The sequence below is a fragment of the Grampus griseus genome, assembly GCF_964374135.1.
Source record: "Grampus griseus genome assembly, chromosome: 3".
NCBI lineage: Eukaryota > Metazoa > Chordata > Mammalia > Artiodactyla > Delphinidae > Grampus > Grampus griseus.
Genome location: NC_139019.1, coordinates 112,489 through 127,801, shown reverse-complemented (window position 1 = coordinate 127,801; position 15,313 = coordinate 112,489). Strand labels below are relative to the sequence as shown.

Below are 15,313 nucleotides of genomic sequence, written 5' to 3'. Positions count from 1 at the left end.
GTGACATAATGAAACTATTACAAACTGTAGGGAAATTGGCCAAGTACACGAAAAAGCAATTTATTAGGGAAGTAAAAATAACCAATAAATGTAGGAAGAAAAGGCTCAACTGCAGCATAAAAGATCCGAATGCAGACAATGATGAGACACTTTATCGTCACCTGTCAGATGGCAAACGAGAAAGCCGGCCTCCGAAGGCTGCCGAGAGCCCAGGCTGGGCCAGCTGTCTGGAAGGCTGCTGGAAGATTCTGAAAACCTCAGGAGGTGCGCCCTGACCCTCCAATCCAGCCTAGGAATTTGCAAACAATCACCAAGTGTGAAGGATGTGCAGGTGGCGATGTGAAGGATGTGCAGGTGGCGATGTGAAGGATGTGCAGGTGGCGATGTGAAGGATGTGCAGGTGGCGATGTCTGTAATAGCGAACAGCAGGGCAGAGCCCCGGGGACTCCCACCGGCGTGCGTGCCCATGCAGCCCCACCTCAGGGCCCGCCAGAGGAGCGCATGAGGCAGGATCTCACTGTGGTTAAAACCTAGGTCCTCTCTAGTTCTTCCACAGTGTGCGTGCAATTGCTTAGGAAAAAAAAGCAACTTAACACACTATATAGGATGATCCCATTTTTAGGTTAAAGTGTATTTAGTTTTGGGTGAAGACGGCAGGCTAAAACTTATCTAACTTTGATCCCTCCTGGAACACTGCTAAAGCTTCAGTAACCTCTTTCAAGGTATAAAGGATGGGGACAACAGACAGGCTGGGAAGGAGGGACACTGGGGGCCCTGGGCATCCTGCGCAGGTGGCGCAGCTGACGAGGAGGTGAGGGAGACCTGGAGCTGCGAGAGGTGGGGGCCCCAGTGCACGCGCCGTCCACCCCGCAGCGCCCGGGTGCTCTCTGCACAGGGGGAGGCAGGCAGAGGCCACGGGAACACGGAGTCTCACCTCCTCCCTGACGTGCAGCCAGGCCCTCCCCTCGGGGGTCGGAGGCCGCATCTCTGGAGGAGCCCACGAGCCCAGGAGGTGGGCCCAGCAGGGGCCTCCAGCGGCCCCGCCCCACTCGGCAGCTGGGCAGGCAACCTAGGATCACCAGGAGAGCCTCCAGCATGAAAAAGAGAAGCCAGGACAGGCCTGCAGAAGCCCCCTCGGAGGGGAGAGAGGCTGGGCAGACACCACGACCAGTATTTCAGCCAAGAGTAAGTCAGGTGCTGTGAAGAAGGTCCATTGAGAGGAATAAACAAACAAAACCCCCATGGAAGTTAACAACGTTAGAGCAGAGGCAGAAACACACAAGTGGGGTTAGAAGATAAAGTCGATAAAATCTACTCTGAAAGTAGAGGAAAAGGCCAGCGACATGGAAAATGGAAAAGGAAGAAAACGAGCGGACCAGCAGGAAGCGTGGAATTTGGGAAACGGGGGTGCTCATCAAGAAACCCCAGAATCCCCAGAGCCTAGGGAGGCAAAGGAGGAGCCTCTGCTCACCAGGCGGAGGCGGCCTGAGGACCAGAGGTGGACGAGGTTCCCGGGAGAAAGCAGGGCCCAGCCCAAGGCCGAGAGTGCAGCAGAACAGACTCTCCACCGCAACCCGTGAGGCTAAGTGACCAGTACGGTGCCTCTGTCCCGGCGGGAGAATAAACTACTGAGAACCGTGAAGGAGAAGAGACAGCATCGGATGCGCAGGTCTTAGAGTTTCCCTCCTGCCTCTGGGAAGTCCTGGAGGGCATTTTATAATAAAATACATAATATATAAGAAACAGTAGACCCCATAGGATGGAGGAGGCCCCAGAGGCCAGGGAATCGACCCTACGGGTAGACGGGGGACCCCACAGGATGGAGGAGCCCCAGGCAGGGCCCACCCCCAGGCTGGGGTGTCTCGAGTCAGCCATGCTCCAGGCTGCCACCACCGGGCCCAGGTGAGCTGGTCAGCCCCTTGTCTGTGCTTCCCTGCAGCCTGGATCAGCTGGGTCACCATCTCCCACCACCCAGGCCCCCCACTGGCCCGTGGCTGGGCGCCAGGGCTGTTTGTGGGGAGACCAGGGAGGGAAAATACACAGTGTGCAACCCCACTGTGACTGCTGGCTGTCCTGGGGACCAGCCTGGGGTGCCCTGGGGGTGGCGCCCCTCCCACCCTGACTGCCCCACGGTGACCAGACACTGGAGGACGCAGGGCCAGCTGAGGGTCCAGAGAGTCTCCAGCCACTCTTCACTGCCCCTGTGCTGCTGGCTGGGCGGGGGGCCCTGGGTTCACATTCACTAACCAGGAAACAATGGCTGATGAAATACTAAGGATTTTACTTGAAAAACATAAGCTTTTGGAAATCGTTACATGCACATGAATATAAAGAGGATCTGGATTCAGACAGCGAGTGTTACACTGGTTATGTCAGGCAGCCCAGTGCCATACCTCCTGGAGCCCTGACTGTCACCTCTCCCAGGACACTGACCTGGTAGCCTCCCCCCTGGAGCACTGACTGTCACCTCCCCCTGGCTCCCTGACTGGTCACCTCCTCCTGGAGCCCTGTCACCTCCCCCTGGAGCCCTGACTGGTCACCTCCCCCTGGAGCCCTGACTGTCACTTCCCCCTGGCTCCCTGACTGGTCACCTCCCCCTGGAGCCCTGTCACCTCCCCCTGGCTCCCTGACTGGTCACCTCCCCCTGGAGCCCTGACTGTCACTTCCCCCTGGCTCCCTGACTGGTCACCTCCCCCTGGAGCCCTGAATGTTCACCTCCCCCTGGAGCCCTGACTGTCACCTCCCCCTGGAGCCCTGACTGTCACCTCTCCCAGGACACTGACCTGGTAGCCTCCCCACTGGAGCCCTGACTGTCACCTCCCCCTGGAGCCCTGAATGTTCACCTCCCCCTGGAGCCCTGAATGTTCCCCTCCCCCTGGAGCCCTGACTGTCACCTCCCCCTGGAGCCCTGAATGGTCACCTCCCCCTGGAGCCCTGACTGTCACTTCCCCCTGGCTCCCTGACTGGTCACCTCCCCCTGGAGCCCTGTCACCTCCCCCTGGCTCCCTGACTGGTCACCTCCCCCTGGAGCCCTGACTGTCACCTCCCCCTGGCTCCCTGACTGGTCACCTCCCCCTGGAGCCCTGAATGTTCACCTCCCCCTGGAGCCCTGACTGTCACCTCCCCCTGGAGCCCTGAATGGTCACCTCCCCCTGGAGCCCTGACTGTCACTTCCCCCTGGCTCCCTGACTGGTCACCTCCCCCTGGAGCCCTGTCACCTCCCCCTGGCTCCCTGACTGGTCACCTCCCCCTGGAGCCCTGACTGTCACCTCCCCCTGGAGCCCTGACTGTCACCTCCCCCTGGAGCCCTGACTGTCACCTCCCCCTGGAGCCCTGACTGGTCACCTCCCCCTGGAGCCCTGACTGGTCACCTCCCCCTGGAGCCCTGGCTGGTCACCTCCCCCTGGAGCCCTGACTGGTGTCCTCGCTCCTGGAGCTCCTCCAGTGCCTGCAGACACCTGTTGGAGGCGAGGACCAGCCTGTGGACCTCTTCGTCTACTTGGTCGTACAGCCTGCAGGCAGCCTCGATGGTGTCCCTGGAAAGAGAAGGCAGCTGTCGGAGTGTCTGTTCACAGCAAGCCCCGAGTCGGTGACACCTGGTTACAAACACCAGCTGCACTCTGTACATCTGACAAAAACGGAAGCCCCCGAGGAGGCCCACAGCCTGAGCAGAGCATAAACACGCCTGTGAGCTGCAACACCCTGCCAGCCACAGGTGCGGGCACCCCGGAGGCGGCAGGGAAATGTGGGTGGGTGGACCCGGTGCCCGGGAGGCAACAGGCAGGGAAGCATTTGGTTAGGACGGATGCTGAATCCCAGGAAGTGACCCTTCTCCACTTGAGCCTTCCAAGGAATCTGCTAGGCTTCCTTCAGTTACAAAGGGAATTAATCTCTGGTCGGTCACAGTGTGTCCGTCAGAGGAATGGAGGTTTGAACTCCTTGGAGACACTGCAGGTGATGAAGACGGGCTTCCCGTGACTGGGCAGAGCACTGGGAATCGCCCCGGCTGGGCTGCGGTCCAGCGCTGCCCCAGCGGGACACTCACTGGTAGTCTTGGCCGGCGCCGTGCTTCTCCCTCCTCAGCCGTGCCAGCACGGTGCCGCCTTCCAGCCGGAGGGCCACCAGCCGCGCGTCTTCCAGGACATGCTGCATCATCGCCCTGTGCTTGCCGATCAACTCTGCGACCTCCTGCCCGGGGTAGGAGAAACGTGCTTGGAAGCCCTCCTCCAGTCCTCCCAAGCCTAGCGCTAATGGACACGTCAGTGTGACCCACGTCCTTGCTCTGTCAACCGAGCTAAAAGTGGGTGGGCTTGGCACACCCCACACGCCGCCCAGTCCCCGTAGGAACGTAGCACAGCTCCAGATGCCCTTGCCCAAGGGAAGGGAGATCTGAGGGCAGAAAGCAAGAGGGAAGCTTAAAGGCGGCAGCAGGAGGAGATGCTGGCATTTAGACGAGGCCGTGGATTTCACCGCGCACCCTGGGACCGGGAGGCATCTCCAGGGCCCTGGTTCCTAGGCTGTCAAGGTCCCTCCAGCCAGTCCACCTCTGTGTCTCCTGACAGCAAATCACTTGTGCCTCGGTGGCATGTCAGCAAATGTAGTGGTGATGTTTCTTTTCTGGGCAGAGTGGGATTTTTTTGGTCACAAGGGAAGTTTTTTGCTAATTGAAAGGGATCTATGAATGAAAAAGGGCTTGAAAATTTTTGCTGAGGATGATGGTTTTGACCCAACTGTTGTGTTCCCACCTATCTGTCAAATAAAATAAAATACACGAGAACCTACCTGTGCTGTGCTTGGGGTCCTGTGGGTGTTCAGGGGGTGGACTGAATTTTGTAGGAAAACAATGGCTTCCTCGCAGTTTGAGGTGAAGGGCTCCAGCTTCTATTGAGGTTTGAGAGCCAGGAGACATAAAGACAGGTTCTGTTAGATGTTGAAGCAAGCAGCTGTGAGTTCCCACATTTAAACCCGTCTCAGGTTGCAAAGCCTGCCGTGCGGCCACCCGGTGACCTCTGCACATCAATAGAAGTTCCTCCCCTGCCCAGGGAGGGGTTTCAGTGGCATTCTCAAGGGTGCCATGGTGTGGCTGTCCAGAAACAGACTGTTGATGGCGACTATGACAGGTGTGACACTTGGTGGGGGGATGCCCTTTTCTGATTTAAGTAAAAAATCCATCTAAGGAGAAGCCCCGGAGACTGGCATGTGCAGCAGCTGTGAGTTGCACCTTACCCGACGGAAGCAGATCCAGGCACTGTGGCTGTAGGGAAAGGAGCCCTCGAGGTCTGCAGTCAGCTGGGAGCTGTCGACAAATTTGTGCAGGGCCTTCAGGGAACCCACCAGCTCACACTGCCAAGGAAGGCATTCACTGGTTGGTCATGGCCATGGACGCAGCTCTCGGGAAAAACCACTAGAATGGCTCACTCCTGGGAAAACTGCTGGGTTACTCGGTTGAGAGGATTGAGAAGCAACTTTAGGGTTCAGCTATCCTGCCTGCTGGTGGCATTACTGGAGTATATGTGGGTGGACACAGGAATCTAACTGAGACGTGAAAGGAGAGACAGCAAAGAGAAATAGAGGAAAGACCAAAAGAATGGAAAAGTTGGGGAAGAACAGACGGCAAGATGTTAACAGGAAAAGGGAAAGGGCAGGACGAGGAAGGGAAAAGTGAGAGGATGAATCAAGGATGAGCTACTTCTGGTTTGGCAGAGTTGAACCTCCCCAGACAAAACCAGACTCTGGATAAAGTATAATGACAGCCATCCGAAAGCTCTGGAGGGTGAACAAAGCCACCATGGAGGCAACTGAAACTGGGTAAAGGGACTGGCATGGGGTGGCTCCCTGTTTTTGTGGCTTTGGCCTGAAGGCAGGCTGCCAATATGGTGAGGCTGGAGTGGCTGAAGCTCTGATAGAAAATGGGCATCTTTCTGGCCTAAACAGCCAGAGGATAGAGCTGGGGCAGAACGTGAAGGTCAATATCCACCCCACGGAGAAAGCTGGGGAAAGGGAGCTCCAGTTGTGTGCAATTGGACCTACTCAGTCTAATCAAGTTAAATGCATGCTAAAACAGCATTCTGTGAAGGTTTATAATAGAATCCAGAGTCTCTACAACAGAATATTCACAATGTTCAAAAGATAATCCAAAATTATTTGACACACAAAGAATCAGGAAAATGTGACTATTCTGAAGCTTCGGGAAAAGACAATCAACAGAGATCAACCCAGGAAAGACCACAGATGTTGTAATTAATTACGACAGGACTTTAAAACAGCTATTATAACTATGTCAGTGATGTAAAGGAAAAGATGCTTGCAATTAATGAGACAATAGGAAATCTCAGCAGAAACATAGAAAATCTATTTTAAAACCCACTGAAAATTTTATAGCTGAAAAACACAATATCTGAACTAAAAAACTCACTGGATGGGCTTAATAGCTGAATGGAGTCAGTGACCTTGAAGATAGGTCAAGAGAAACAATCTGATCTGAAGAAAAGAGAAGAAAAAAAGTGAAAAAACCTCCCAGATTCTCAAAGACTTATGGGACAATATCACTACTGTATGTGTAACTGAAATCAAGAAAGAGAGGAGAGAATGAGCAGAAAAGACTCGTAAGAAATAATGATTGAAAACTTCCTAAATTTCGTGATAAACATAAACGTAAATGTTCAAGAAGTTCAGCCAAACTTAACAGGATAAATAAGGAGAAAACCATGCCGAGTCACGTTATAGTCAATTTGCTAAAAAAGAAGGAGAAAATCTTAGACGTGGCCAGAGAAAAATGACACATTCCCTATAGATGAACTTTTTTACTATGAACTTTTCATCAGAAACTAGGAAGGCCAGAAGACACCAGAACAACATCTTTAAAGTGCGGAAAAAACAAACAAACTACTGTCAAGCCAGAGTTCTATATCTAGCGAAAATATCCTTCAAGAATGAAGGCTGGGAACTCCCTGGCGGTCCAGTGGTTAGGACTCTGTGCTTCCACTGCAGGGGGCACAGGTTCGATTCCTGGTCAGGAACTAAGATCCCGCAAGCCACGTGGCATGGCCAAAAATAAGTAAAGAAAAATAAAGAAAAACAGAAAAGAAATCTGAGGGGAAGAGAGAACATTTTAAAGAAATGAATGAAGGCAAGGTAAAGACATTTTCAGATAAAAGAGAAAGAAGCAAGAAGAGAAGGAAAGAAAACAAATGAGGCGGAGAAGAAAAACCAGATTCTTAAAAGTTTTCTAATGTCATGCTCTGCAGGGGTCCTGCAAGCATTCAAGGCATTGGAGACAGGTTTCCAGGCTCCTGTATGGAAGCAACTACATCTTACAGAAATTCTTTCGTGCGTTATCTCATCTAGGTGCCCTAATATTTAATTTTATGCATCACTCAGGGTCTATCTGTCAGAGTCATCAGTCAGTCTAAAACCATTACCTGAATTGTTGCATCCTTGTCAGGCCTAAATGCTGATTCTTTATCCACCAGCAGCAAAATACTATGAATTAAGGGAGGAGATGTGTTCTGAAATAAGAAATACTGATTAGCTTTCTAATTTTTAACTTCATTGAGTTAATAAAATTGTCCAATTTTTATTGGTTCTACTTTGATAAGTTCCAAAAGTTCCTAAAATGCATAAAATGCAGTTGCCTTTGCTGTGGATATAAATTATTTGCCCTTATGAATTTTAAGGTAATCAGGTTTACTGATTATAACTAACACAGGATAAATTCACCCTTTTTTGCGTGCAGCTCTCTAAGTTTTGACATAACTTATAGTCGCGCAGCCGCCACCACAGTGAAGAAATAAGACAGTTTAGCACCCCGCACATCTCTTCACGTGCCTTGTGGTCCAGCCCCGCAGTCCCGGGCAATCACCCAGCTGTTTTCTGTCTCCGTAAACTGCCTTTCCATATATTGTATGAGCGGACTCATGCAGTGCAGTATCGGCTTCTCTCACTTAGCACACTGCCCTGAGACGCATCCCCATTGCTGGGAGGTCAGTAGCTCACGCCTCTCACTGCTCATCATGTTGCCTCGACTGCAGGCACCACAGTCTTGTCGTTCACTCAGCAGATGAAGGACATGTGTGTTGTTTCCAGTCTCTGGCAATCATAAACAAAGCCTGTAAACACTGTGTTTTCATTTCTTTTGTGTAACTATCCAGCCATTGGTTTGCCGGGTGCTACGGTTAAGTGTACGTTTAGCTTGTGACTAACAGCCAAACAGTCTTCCCGAGCGGCTACACTGTCCTGCATCCCACCAGCAACACCCCGGTCTTGTTCTTGTCAAGTTTGTGGTTGTAGTTGTATGTGTGATCTCATTTTGGTTTTAATTTGCATTTCTCCAGTGACTAAAGACGTTGAACATATATATTTTTTTTCTTTAGCGGTACGTGGGCCTCTCACTGCTGTGGCCTCTCCCGTTGCGGAGCACAGGCTCCGGACGCGCAGGCTCAGCGGCCATGGCTCACGGGCCCAGCCGCTCCGCGGCATGTGGGATCTTCCTGGACCGGGGCACGAACCCGCGTCCACTGCATCGGCAGGCGGACTCTCAACCACTGCGCCACCAGGGAAGCCCTGACCATATTTTTATGTGCCTATTTCCCGTTCATCAATTGTTTTTGGTAAAGTCTGTTCAAATATTTTGCCCATATTTTACTGGACTTTTTTTCTCTTTCTATTGAGTTCTGAGACTTTATATATTCTAGATACAAGTCTTTTATCAGATATGTGTTTTGCAAACATTTTATCACAGTCTTGGCTTTGTATTTTCATTTTAGTAACAATGTCTTCTGAGGAGAAGTTTTAAATTTGGATGAAGTTCAATTTATCATTTTCTTCTTTTACGGATTATGCTGTTGGGGTCAGAGCTAAGAAATAGTTGACTAAACCAAGGTCATGAAGATTTTCTGTTTTCTTCTGGTGGTTTTGCAGTTTTAGATTTTACATGTAGGTCTAAGATCCATTTTCAGTTAATTTTTATATATCATATGAAGTATGTGTTGAAGATTTCTTTTTTCTCTTTTCTTTTGCATACAGATGTGCAATTGTTCCAACTCTATTGGTTGAAAAAAATCTTATTTTTAGAGAGTGTTTATGACTTTAATCAAACTCCTGTTTCTGTCTGCTAGATTATACTGAGGCCAGATCATTCCACAATAAGATGCTTTTATTTACCCAGTGTTTCTTCATTCATATTCCCTAAGGCTTTACTTTTTAATACTTTCTTATAAACAAATTTTAGGCTTTTTTGTAATCCCCTAGTTTGAAATGAATTTACTGGATGAGCCTCAGGACTAACTGATATCTTATCTATTTCAAGTTCATCCTATGTACTTATATTTTTGTTAAGTGGCTTCTTGTGGATGACACTTTGTAAATATTTGTTGAATGAATAAGCCATAGAAAAGCCACAGAAAAGAACAATCTTGTTTTCCTATTTTAGAGCCATATTCTATTTCTCTTACTCAGTTTAGCTAAAATTTTGAGTTATCCTGCATTAAAACTACAGACAGTTTGGAAAAGTGTTTTATATTTCTTATATATTCCTATTTGAGTGAATTTTTACTATTAGGATTTGTTACTATTCCAAAGAGAATTAATGTTAATTCTCAGATAAGAGAGAACAGTTAATGATTTATGACAATTACCATGTTAATAAGGTAATAGTTACCTACTGTGAGCGGGGTAAGGGATGCGCAAAGTCTCAGGAGTTTCTTCCACCAAGGGAAAAAAGTCACTATTCCCTTTTCAAAATGGAAAGCTTTTTATGGTATCTGAACTTTAATAATTTAACAAATTTGAAGTATACTTACTTGAGGTAGATATGAAGAACAGCTGAGATTTTTTGCCCTTTGTAAAAATATTTAAGTACTTTTATACATCCCTCAAAATTTAAATTGAAAATGGACACATGATCCTTAAATTCCAGCTCATTTCCATTCCTCTCATTTGCATCGGAAATCTTGCTGTCAGCTGAGCCAAAAACAGGGCAGAGGTCTGCAGGCCAGCTTTCTCTGCAAGGCCCTCAGGGCTGTCTGAAAGCCAGCTTTGTGGAACAGTTATGTCCAGACATGGAAAAGAATTGGATCTCCTCTCGTAACCCCATCATGAAGCTCCTTAGACTATTAGCGTGTCATAAAAGGTCCCAGACGTAGCTGACGTTTCCCCAGGTCCTAGCTTCTGCTCTGGGAGTTGCGTGGGTGGTCAGGGACCACCTCTCTCAGGCCTGACTCCCGCATGGGACCCGAGTGGCCCAGGATTTAAGGGAAGTCTGAACAAAAAGAAATGCTGGGGAAACCGGTAAGTGGCCAGGTCCGATCTGCCTAGATCTCAGGTCAACAGCTAGGGTGGGGAAGCGCGGCAGACTTTCTGCGAAGGGCTCGCTCGTCTCTGCCTGAGGCTGGAGCCCTGATTTCCACGGGCTCTTCATGGTTGATGATATTCACGTTCCCATCGGATGCCAAAGGAGCAGAGCTGCCAGTCCTCCCGCTTTAGGAAATGCCCGCAGAGTGTGCAGACGTGCATCTGCGTCTTCCTGGCTGTCTGGCCCTGCTCTGCTCCGTCCCGCACACAACACACACGCGGTACAGCACGCGGCACGGCATACAGCACGCTGTGCCCACCTCTCCCCTCGCCTGGAAGTTCGGAGCCTCTCCCCAGGCCGCTCCAGCCTGGCCTCCCCCGAGCCCCGCCCCGTGCAGAGCCTGTCTGCTGGGCCCCTCTTTGCGTTCCCCAGACTCTGCTCTCCAGCTGGTCAGACTTGCTCCAACCTCACTCACTAAATCTTTCCTTGAAAGAACTTCTGTTCGGCGTCCCTAAAATGCAGGCGCCTGGGTGAGAACAGTGACCAGTGGGAACGGTGCTCAGGAGCCGCCGGAGCAGCTGCAGCTCCAGGTGCCTCTGAGAGCCCGGACCCCAGCACAGCGCTTGGCACACAGGAGCCCTGTGTGCACACATCTGAGGGAGACTGAATGTTCTCAGGCTCCCATCTGGCCCTGGGTCCCTGAAACATGCAGTGGTGCCTCTCTCCCTGTTCCAGGGACTCCCTGGATTCTACTCATGACCTGGAATCCAGGCTTGGGGCTTCCTGAGGCCACCGCTAGACCACCGGCCTTGACCCCGTCCCAGAGGGCTCCGGGACTCCTGGCCGCCCAATGACCAGGGCCCGCACCCCACAGTGAGTGGCGGCCGCCCCTGCAGGCCTCCATTCCTGTCTGGGAGGGTGACTAACTACCCTGCAGCCGGATTTAGTCGGACAGGAGACATGGAGACGGTGTGAAGGGACGTCATCACCGTTCCTGCTGAGTCAGAGCACAAAGCAGAACGTCTGCACGGCTGACCCTGGCCAGCTGGACTTGAAGGTCTGCAGCGAGGCCGGGAGGGGGCAGAAGCAGGAACCTGCTTTGCTCCTTCCACCTCTAAGCACAGGCCCCTCCCCACGTCTCCAGATTCACACGAGGGAGGTGGCGGCCGCTGACCCCCTGTGCCTGGAGAAGCTCAGCGCCCCAGGACGGGACCCACCTGCTCACCTGCAGGGCTGCCAGGGCCTGGGAGAGGGCGGGGGCGGCCAGGCTCTTGCGTGCGTCCACCAGGATGACCAGCCCCAGCTCCCGCACCTCCTTCCTGGAGAAAGAAAGACAGGACGTGTTAAATCTTGTCCAGAGCGAGCTTCCCTGTCTCTCCACGAGACGCGTCCCCACCGAGATGCTCTTGGCTCTGCGAGTTCGGGACTCTTGGCTTGATACACATCCGCCTTCCGCTTCCTGAGGAATCAGCTGCTTCTCAGTTGGAGGTAGGGCAAGCGGGACTCACTGTGGTGGACCAGCGGTGGGGAGGTCTGCTTTCTCTCTCCTGCCCACCGACATCCACGCAGGTGCAGCTCTGGGTGAGTGAAGCAGGGCCTTCATCCAGGAGCCAGAGGTTCCTGGGAGTCTTTGTACTCGTTTGTGTGTTTGGGTTGATGCAGGGCTGCAGAGCATCCCCTGAAACTAAAAATCTCGCCACGTGCTTTTGAAAACCCCGTTGTCTGTATTGTGTGATCAGAAGCTTCAGTTCCAGATTCAATAGGAAAGAATAATAGGCCGGGACAAGTTGGTATATTCATTCTTCAGAACTTTCAGTGTCCCCGGGAACCGCCTTCCACTGTAGCTTCCGGTGTCAGCGAGTGTTCTAACTCAGCTGCCTGTCTGGACGCTGATCTCTAGATGCACACGCAGCAGTGCTGAGCCCGGGCCCTGATGCCTGCTTACACAACGCTGCAGAGCTGCACAGCTTTAGTGCCATGTTCCTGTTCGCCCCCCAGTCAGGTGTGTTCCATTTGGGGTAAAACTGCTAAAGAGCATTTGAGGGGTGTTTCTTGGGGAGGCCAGGTACGAGGACGGAAGTGGGGCTGCGGAGGCCAAGCTGACGCGTCTGGTGCTGGCGGCTCCTCAAGGCCCAGGTGGGAGCAGGCAGGTGGACGCTATGTCTCTGCCCAGGGACTTCTCGGTGCCCACCTGCTTGGCCACACGGGTCCTGGTCAGTGCTGTCAGGAGCTGGGCGAGATGCTGCATTTCGTCGGAGGGTCTCGTGTCCACCCTGCCGGTCAGACCGGAGGCCTCCAGCAGGGACGGCTGGATCTCGCTCTGTCGTCGTGGGCCTCCCTTCTCTGGCGCCCCCGGCCCTGGGGTTTCCCTTCATCTGCCAAGTCAGTCGTGGCCCCAGAGCCCGGCAAGTGGCCTCACCAGGACCACAGGGGCAGTCGTGCTCAGTGACTCACAGGCTCTCCTCTACGACATCACCCACTTGGCGGCTGGCAGGACAGCCCCGCCCTTCCTGGGGGCTGTTCCCGGGGTCAGACGGCCGCTGGACCCTGGTCCTGAGTGGCTGAGACGGACCCCTTTGCTCATTCCTGCATCCACATTGGTACCAACTGGAACCCCAGAGCAGATCCCCTCCCCTTCTGCCTGCCCCTGCTCTGGATCCCCTGACGCCTCTGCTTCGCCCTCACTCCCAGCGGCAGGCAGCCTCCAGGCCCCCCAGTCTGGCCCCTTGGGGTCCCTGATCCACCCCAGGCCGCTGTGCAGACCTGCCTGGATGTCTCGGTCTGCATTTCTGCGGAAGCCTCCGAACTGTCTTCCTGAAGCTGCAGGCCGCTCGGCCTGCCACACGCCATGGTCTTCGGCCCAGGGGGGCCTGCTGTCTTCACAGCGTCTTCCGTCCTCACAAAGTGCCCGACGGCTCCAGGCCTTGTGTGTGCTCTTGCTTCCCCTCTTGTCTGCAAACCCTCTCCCTCCTCCAGGACACAGTATGTCTGGGAAGTCCCTCTCGGCACTGTGGGCTTGTCTCACCATGGGAGCTGCGACAATTCGGGTTCACGTGTGTGTCTCCATCAGGGCAGGAACTTCTGCTGTTCCCTTTTGTATTCCCAGGTAAGTGTGGATGGCAGGATGGATGGGTGGATTCCTGCATGGCGCAGGAGGGTGCATGGATAACAGCCAAGATCCTTTCCGAGTTTAAGGTTCTGTGTATCTAAGAGTTTGATGGTAGTCCTTTCACGAGGCCAACTCATGGGAATGCGGGGCTCCTTGTAACGCACCTGCAGGAACCGACGATGAGACTCTCCCGGGCGCTCCCCCCAAAGGTGCGGCATCTCAGGTGCCTCTTCCCAAGAGCTGAGGGCAGTGGCTTCTCCCGGTGCCGCTCTCTATCAGGACGTTCACGGTTACAGCCCTTGTTGGGGAATAACCAGAGAAACCTTCGGGCTCCAGAACAAGCTCCCCTAAGTCTTCAGAAACATTCTTCTCCCAGGTCTTCATGTGCAGGTGAGCAGCGGCGCACTGTCTGCACCGTCTGTGGCAAAGTGGAAAAAGCAGGGGTCTGGACGTCCAGCTCAGCCCCGGTCCCACAGGCTCCACAGCAGTCTCACTCCTTTCTCTCGGGGGGCCCTGGTCAACCAGGACCTCCCTGCAGTGGTCAAAGGAAAGCTTCTGGTAAATAGAAAATGTCATTATTCTAGGGCTTTGAAGGTGTTTACCTGAGGCTTATAGAGTATGAACTAGTGCAAGGATGAAAGTAATTTTTTTCAGAGTCGTTTCCTTATATTTTGAAATCTCTGCTGAAAGATAAGTTTGAAACCCTAGGCTCAGCGCAGTGAAAGTAGGCCCTGCAGATAACTGCGAGCCTCGCTCTGCGAAGGAGCCTGGGGGGATGCAGCATTTTAAGTCCTTTCCTGCCTGTGTGTCCCACACTGACTGTACCCGTGCTACTTCAGAAAAAATTTCAACAGAAAGTCAATACCCCACAAACAAGCATGAGGTCATGGGTGGGAACGCTCCCACGTACCAGGAACGCTCCCACGTCACGCGAGGGCACACCAGGTAGCATGTTCCCACACGTGCGCACACGTGGCCATGAGTCACCCAGCACGCTCTCACGTGAGGTCATGTGACTTCACTCTAGGGACTGCAGAGAGATTATTTCTAGCCCCTCTAGCACACCCATGAGACATCCCTCCATCACGGCACACTACCGACTCCAGCCAAGGGCAGGGCTGGGACTCGGGGCCGGGATTCAAACCTGGGCCGTTGACCTTAGGACTGAGCCCTGGGGCTACGTCCACCCGGCACCGTGGAGGCTCTTGGTCTGATGGCTGTGAGGGAGCCCGAAGCCCGTCTGCACCCGACGGGGGTGAGGGGCCCCAAACAATGCGCGTGACTCCGGTTCTCCATCCGCCCCCATCTCTGTCCTTGGTCCGTGGAGAGCCCTGGGGAGGGTCACCCAAGCGTGTCTGCTTCCTTGTGTAGGGCGCAGGAGGCAAGGTCCCCTGGAATCCCACACCAGGAAGGTGCGGCTCTGGAGGGGCTGGTGCACTTTCTTCCTGGCGCGTGTGCTGCTGGCTGCCCGGAGGCCCAGCGATGCCACAAGGCCTAGTTCGTGGTCAGTCTTTCCTGCTTTCTGGCACCAGGTACCTCCTATTTGTACAATTTCTTCACCCGGTTATACTAAATATTCTGTTTCTATCAGCTCGTGTCTTTAATCAAGGTCACTTCAAATCTTTTTTAGAAAGACGTGGAGCATAAAACATGTAGACAAATAATGCCTAAAGCCAGTACTGCACAAGGAAGAGCAACGCAGGACTCAGGCCTGCATTCGGAGCACAGGGGCCCAGGTGCACGGGAGGGACGGGGTGCGTGGGGGGCGGCACGGGAGAGCCCGGCACGAGGGCCCGGAAGGAGGGGGAGGTGGGAGACGGGACCTGCCGCAGTGACGCGCCAGACGGTAGAGCCCGGGAGCCACCCGAGATTACACCTCAGCTGGGTTTATCCTCAGAGGGTCTGAAAACTGG

The 15,313-nt window shown here is 53.1% G+C and overlaps 1 protein-coding gene across 1 annotated transcript in view; it reads right to left on the bottom strand.

Moving 5' to 3' along the window:
• PLEKHG4B (pleckstrin homology and RhoGEF domain containing G4B) overlaps positions 1 to 15,313 on the bottom strand; it is a gene marked incomplete at both ends in the record, with an annotated part of 57,223 nt that overhangs the window by 7,675 nt on the left and 34,235 nt on the right. The window contains 5 exons of the mRNA XM_082652006.1: positions 3,398 to 3,536; positions 4,046 to 4,389; positions 5,227 to 5,343; positions 11,517 to 11,610; positions 13,565 to 13,672. Of these exons, the coding sequence (XP_082508132.1) occupies positions 3,398 to 3,536; positions 4,046 to 4,389; positions 5,227 to 5,343; positions 11,517 to 11,610; positions 13,565 to 13,672 (802 nt within the window). The remainder of the gene's footprint in view (positions 1 to 3,397; positions 3,537 to 4,045; positions 4,390 to 5,226; positions 5,344 to 11,516; positions 11,611 to 13,564; positions 13,673 to 15,313) is intronic.